General features: G+C 41.6%; 1 protein-coding gene across 1 annotated transcript in view; it reads right to left on the reverse strand.

The window, feature by feature from the left end:
* ITIH5 (inter-alpha-trypsin inhibitor heavy chain family member 5) overlaps positions 1-7,092 on the reverse strand; it is a 49,760-nt gene that overhangs the window by 40,534 nt on the left and 2,134 nt on the right. Inside the window, exons 2-3 of the mRNA XM_021384339.1 lie at positions 5,763-5,807; positions 1,204-1,367 (exon numbers count right to left, since the gene is read on the reverse strand). Of these exons, the coding sequence (XP_021240014.1) occupies positions 1,204-1,367; positions 5,763-5,807 (209 nt within the window). The remainder of the gene's footprint in view (positions 1-1,203; positions 1,368-5,762; positions 5,808-7,092) is intronic.

Consider the following 7,092-nt stretch of genomic DNA (forward strand, 5'->3'; position numbering starts at 1 on the left):
ACTAATCTGCACCTACAAACAGTGAGAACTGTGTAGCTCGCTGCAGAAGGGCACATGGACTATGCACACATGGACAGTTACTAGCGCAACTCTTCTTGAGTTCACTCAAATCAGTGGGATAGAAGCTGACTCAGAAGTGCCCTGATTGGTTTCACTGGACGAGCACATTTTTACTCCAGAATTTAACCTCTCTTAAATGCTAATTTACTACGTAGTCTTCAAAGCATAATGATATTAACCCAAAAGCAAAGCAATTGCCAAAGATTCCCAACAAGCAACTGTTTTGTGTATGGTCCTAGATCTACCATCTGTGTCAATATATGTGGTGATACTCAGAATTACTTCTCTCAAGTAGATGCCACCCTGACAAAAGCACATCTCTCTGGGAATGAGTTACAGAGCCATGGATTACAGTAAGGAAACATTTCTCAACAAACAGTGTGGGTGGGCAACGGCAAAAGGCTGATTTTCCTTCTACTCAACACAAAAGGAAATTTTCCTAAAAAAAGCTTGTTCCTCATCTGCTGTAGTGAGGTCCAAAGTTGTGGCAGTAATATCTACCCATAGTGGGGAATCTTAGCATGACCGAAGTAAACACATTTTTAAAACCAAGAGCTTAATTTATTCCTTAGTGAGCTGTTTGAGTGTGAGTTGGTTGCCCTTTGCTTGCCCTGCTATCCACAGAGAATGACTAGCATCTCCAGCAACAGGTCAGCCTGTCTTCTATATTGATTTGACTCTTGTCCTCCATTGAGATTGAGGAGAACCAGGAAAATGAAGGAGCTTCTGAGGTACCATAGTCAGAGTTAGGAGACAAAAATGTGCTGTGTTAGTGTTGTTGAAATTTTAATTGGAAAGGTTTCTGAAGGTTAGAAGAGTTCTTCTGGCCCAAATCTGAGAAAGAGGAAGAGAAGGAAGTTATTAAAATGCACTCAGATGGGAAATGGAAGAATGCTCTTCCACACGTACAATGAGGGCTTGAATCTTAGTATCCTGTCCTCCAAGCATTTGTTCTGTGCTGTGAGGCCATGACAAGTCTTGGAAGAAGTTTACCACGCGTATGTTTTCCAAGTAAAACTATTCTAAATGCAAAAAAGCATTGATACAGTCCAATTTCAGACTAGCCAGTTTTTAAAATCTCAGAGACCTGTCTGTGAGATGGAATAAACATTGTTCACCTAGATGTCAGAACTACTTACGTACATGGTAAAGTTGGAGATGAAAGCTGCAGCTGGGATCTGCATCTCAAACACGGCTTCTCGTGCCTCAGATCCACTGTTCACCATTGTGCAGGACACCGTGGTGAAAGCATAGCGAGAAATGATTGTGGATTTCACAGAGAATTCAGACATCCGAGGCCTAGTTTCCTGTAGATATTAAAGGTTACCCATTAACAGCAACAGCTAGGTAACTCTCCCCTTCAATTTTACACTGGGCTTAATATTTAATATACTCAAAGAATGAACCCTTTTACAATGAGTATTTGACTCCCTGTGAAAAACAGCAAGCAAGGCGAGGATTGCCTCCAAAATATCAGGTGAGATGCAAAAGTTGAACTAAAGACATAGCAGTACCTTTGTTCACATTTGGTCAAACGCCACTGTCATTCTCCAGTTCTCAGGAAGGGTCTGGGCAGCACAAGAGCTCTAATTTTGCCAGTGTCTATGTTGTGAAATACACTGATAAAATCCATCTGTATCCTAAGTTGCACTCTTCAACTCTGACTATGGAGACACTGAGATTAGCCTCTTCTGTCCTGGAAGAGAAGCCCAAAATATCTCCCCATAGGGTCTAGAACTGATGTCAGATAAACTGACTGTGCACAAGAGCAGATGTAAGACCTCTTGAAAGACTGAGATCACTGTGCATGGAGCAGCATCTTAAAACTGACACATTCAGATCTGTAAGTTTTGTAAACAAAAAAACTGCTGTCACTGGAGTGGGTTGAGTCCTCCTCTGCTGAGAATCAATCCTGGAGGTCTCAGCCAATGGATGGAAGAGATTTAATAAGAAACACTGACACAGTGACATCTCAAACAAAATATTTTAAGCCTTTTAGCCTATGCTGGATTCCTTCCAGCAGAGAAGCAGCAGAGACTTCAGAGAATGACACATGATGTAGCAATGGAAGCTGAAAGCCAATTTCTGCTGCATGGGAATGTGTCCTTTCTTGGAGCATTTCTCCAGTCTAAGATGATTTTTGACAGGAACATCTCCATGGAACTCAAAAGTTTTCGTCCTAGAAGACTTCAGTGTATTTAACTATAAGTAGTCCATTAGAAAAGAATCTATCTGCTGCCTTAAACCTTAAAGTCTGAAACTTCAAAAGCAGAAGGGAACCTAAGAGTAAAAAAGAGTGCAAGTAAAGAGCAACTTTGCTAAACCAAATACATCAAGAATTTATTCCTACTGAGGCTGGTAAAAAGCCACAGCCCCATGAGACTTGTGAGGACACAAACATGCTCTTCAGCTGCACTACCAGCCTTTTTTTCCCAATAAAAACAATTTTCCCAGTTGGCTTAACAAAGGGAGCAATTGTTGTATGAGTAAGTATGAAACAGAAAATATTCTGCAGTAGCTGATGGCATCAGAATAGCAATAAGTGAGCATCCAACTAACAAAGCTGCTGGGCTAGTGAATTCCAGGCAAATGAAAGGATGAGAATCCACTAGAAACAAAGACAAAACTATCAACAATCTTGGAAATAAAGCCCCATCTGCCTACACTTTCAAGGCTTGGATATGTCCCAAATGGACCTAATCATGAGAGAGATCTTTAACAGGTGGAGAATGTCTGACACGTTCTGTCTCCACATACATCCTCCTCAGCACAGGTTCAGCTCCCATGGAGCACAATGGCAAAAATTACCATTTTTTAGTGTGAGCTGGTTCATTAATTGCAGACAGCTCATTGAGACAGATCTAGACTAGAATTCATCTACTTAATGTAGATGTCCACCCTTAGGCCACAAGTGCCTTTTAGTCAGTTGGTGGTGACTGGGATGCCATTATGCTGTTCTTAGGACTTTCCCTCACACATAGGCATGAATTTTCAGTTTCATTCCACTGAAAGTGGAGAAGATGGGGAGTTTTGATCCGGAATGATGTTGTGGGCACATTTCCAGATCTAATTGGATAATGTTCCATCCACTCTTTCATACCACCAATTGCCTGTGGCCTATCAAGTGTTAAAGAGGATTTAATTGCAGAAGTGAAAGAGAGAACCTGAAAATGCAGCAAATTCCTGCATTCACTCCCATTTTCTGCATTTCATCACAAACTGTAGGTACAAACCAGGCTGACAGCTCAACAACAAATACCTGAGATGCACACTGGTTTTGCAGTGAGAGATCTTACACTGAATGCAGTGTTCCATTCACCTGATGTCAGAAAGACCTTAGAATATGTCAGAGGACATGGAGCTGTTCTTGTCAAGACAAGAACATAGCCTGTCACTGGCAGAGATCAATAGTACATGCTCAGAGAAGAGTGTTAAGATCAGGCCAACCTGATACTACTCAAGCACTTTCTCTCAGTCTTCTCTAATTAGTGGCTGAAGGAACTCCTACACCCAGTGTGGTATTTTATGAACACCACCATTCCTGGAGGTGTTCAAGAAATGTGAAGATGTGGTTCTTAGGGACATGGTTTAGTGGACAATATTGGTGGTGAGTGGATGGTTGGACTAGATGATCTTAGGGGTGTTTTCCAACCTTAATGATTCTATGATTCTTTGATTTATATTTTATATGAAGAACCACATCCTTTAGATGTTTTCTACCAAGTCTATCATCTACTAGTTTCAGCTGATCTCTGTTAAATCTCTGTATCCCTTGAAACAAGCTCCAGTTCTAATATCCTCACAGACAAATGGCAAAAACAAATGGAAAAAATACATTCAGCACTTCTTCCTCCTCGTGGTGCGTAGATGTTGCTGCTGGAGAAAGCAAACACTGCATAAGGGCATTGTATACAACTGAGGATGAAAGAGCCTTATGGCCCTGGAAGGGATCTGCCATTTCTTGTATATAGAAAATATAAATGCTGGGGGCAGAGGCAGTTTCCAAACAGGTTGCTAGGTCGGGCTTGGCGGACAGCCCAAGTTCCAGTCTGTGATTCTCGCACGTTCCCCGGAGCCCTTACACAATCCGTCAGTGCTTGATTCTCTGACTTACAGCTGCACAAATGCCTGTTTGTTTTCCCCACTTTTTATTAAGGCCTTCAGAAGATGAGAGACAGCGCAAAAGGAAAAACAAAACAAAACAAAACATTTGTTTAATATTATTATTGCTGTGATTTATTATCCCTATTAAAAATAAAGCTAGGGAATGCCAAGGCAGTGGATTAGCACTTTGCTACAATAAAGGTTGGCTGGAGGCTTTTTGAAGATGTCCTGGTTATTATGCTGAAGTGCGAGCTGAAAATTTTCTGCCAAACATATTATTTTATGTTTGTTTATAACAAATGTTTGGAAAGACAGAAAAGAGCTGAAGATAAATGAAATTCACTCCATGTTTTTTGCCTCTATCTGTTGCTTTCATCAAAATATATTGACTGCATGTCAGATTAGAAGTTGTAAAATAGTAATAAGACAGAGGATTGCTCTCCCTTAGGGTGCTGATTCAAAAGTGTCCAAGATCAAAGGAGCCAGAAGCTTCTGATGGCTGTTCAGTGTATGAAATGAGTTCTTCCAGTTCTCAACTGAGAAAAGAAACCGGGAAAATAACTGGCTACAAATAGCAATTTCACTGGCTGTCTCTTTAACCATATTGTTATCTAAGCCATGCAAATCTCAATGCAGCAGCATAGCCAGATCAGATGAATTTTCTGTACATCTTAAAGCTTAGATTCTCCTACCAAAAAGAAGATACTGGCTTCGTTGTTTCCTCCCTTTCTTCAATAACCTCTGGCCTCTGTATAAACAGAGACCAGCAGATCTTCAAATTTCAGAATGAACTCTCTTTTTCTCTTGAAATTCAATGAGATTTCATCAGGCTCATTCATGTTCATTGCACGGTTGATGATGATAGCATTGGATGCTACCCAAATTTGTGGTTGAGAAGATGGATTGGGAAGAGTTACAAGAACTTGTACCTATTGGATGACTCAAAAGTAAGATTTTTTTCCCTAGAATCACACCTCACCTGGAGTACTGCATCCAGTTCTGGAGCCCCCAACACAAGAAGGACATGGAGTTGTTGGAGCAGGTCCAGAGAAGGGCCACAAAGATGATCAGAGGGCTGGAGCACCTCCCCTACAAGAACAGGCTGAGAGAGCTGGGGCTCTTCAGCCTGGAGAAGAGGAGGCTCCAGGGGGACCTTATAGCAGCCTTCCAGTACCTGAAAGGCGCCTGCAGGAAAGCTGGGGAGGGACTTCTTTTCATACGAGCATGCAGCGATAGGATGAAGAGAAATGGTTTTCAACTGGAAGAGGGTAGATTTAGACTAGATATCAGGAAGAAATTCTTTACTGTGAGGGTGGTGAGACACTGGAACAGGCTGCCCAGATAGGTTGTGGATGCCCCCTCCATGGAGGCATTCAAGACTGGGCTGAGTGGGGCTGTGAGCAACCTGGTCTGGTGGGAGGTGTCCCTGCCTATAGCAGGGGAGTTGGAACTGGATTATATTAAAGATGCCTTCCAACCCAAACCATTCTGTGATTCTATGATTCTATGATCACTGACTTGGGCACAGGGATGCACATGCATACATACACACAGAGCAAGTGTAATTCTCATGAAATAAAAGACAGTGTGATACATACCAGCCTCTGCAAAAATCTCGTCTGTCTTGGGACACGACGTACAACCTGCAAAGAGTTAAAGAGTTAATGGAGCCTAGTCAACTTACAGAAAACTTGTCATTTGTTTAAATCCAGACAAGAGCTTGTGTGACTGATCACCCGTGGCTGGGTTCAAATGTTCCTCTGGTTAAAACTAAAACCTAAATCTCTTCTCTATTAGCATATCCATTCATCAAAGCTCAGCCGTGGAATGCAGCTCTCATGAGTGAGAAAGTACTGTGAGCTTTGCAAAAGCTACCTGTCCAGAGACTCTATTTGAAGGTAGGGACATCAGCCCTAGCTGTTGGTGCTATGTCTTCATCCTCAAGTATGTTCTCTGACAGATTCCTATGGAGGCACACAAAGGCACTATACCACAATTTTTCCAGTTGCATGGTATGCAGTGCATGATGAACTCTGCTAAATGGTTTCCCTTTCCCTTTCCCAAATAATGTCCATCTGTTTTTATGTTGGACATTACAAATGCACTGTTTTTATTACAATTTTCCCAGTCTACATCCCCTAGTCTCTGTTAGGAAGGGAAGGCTGTAAGTTAACCACAGATCAGATGAAATGATTTCATAGGTGAGATATGGCTGTCAACCCAATGTTGGGCACCCTTCCTTTGATCCTTTCTGCCTTAGGATCTCAGGAGGCCTTGCAATTAATCAGACTAGAGCAGGGCAACTAAGGCCTGCACTAGTTTCATTTGCTTGTCAAATGACATTCTGAGCCCACCTAAATGGTCAGATAAAAGTCAAAGCCCATTCCTCATCCTTACTTGGGAATTTTATTATTAAACAAAGTATTTCACCTATGACAATGCAGTCATACTCATTTCATCACCCTTCACAGCAACTCCTCTGACTTTTTTCCCGCATATGGTATAAGTCTTGGCTTAACAACGTGTCCAAATCCAATCCCTCTTCAAAACGGAGAGTACAAGTCTCTTGTCAATGAGGAACAATGAGGGAAGCCAAGTGACTTTTTAAAATGTCGATGAAACTCTAGAGAACAGAGGAATGGAATGATAATTTTTTTACCTGATTTGCCCTTTCTCTTGGTTTACACAGAAAAAAAATCACTCCTTGCCAAATATATAACTTTTTTTTTCTGTTTATTCATGCATTGCAAAGCTCAGAAAAGCCCAGTGGAGAAATTAAACAGTCTCCTCTGTTAGAAACTTCTTTTTCTTCTTTATTTTGGCCAACATCTTGTAAAATTTGAACCTAGGAAAAGCAGCTCCCTCAGGAAATTGCAAGAGGGGAGAGGAGAGGAGAGGAGAGGAGAGGAGAGGAGAGGGGGAGAGGGA

The sequence above is a fragment of the Numida meleagris genome, chromosome 1 (genome assembly GCF_002078875.1).
Source record: "Numida meleagris isolate 19003 breed g44 Domestic line chromosome 1, NumMel1.0, whole genome shotgun sequence".
Taxonomy (NCBI): Eukaryota; Metazoa; Chordata; class Aves; order Galliformes; family Numididae; genus Numida; species Numida meleagris.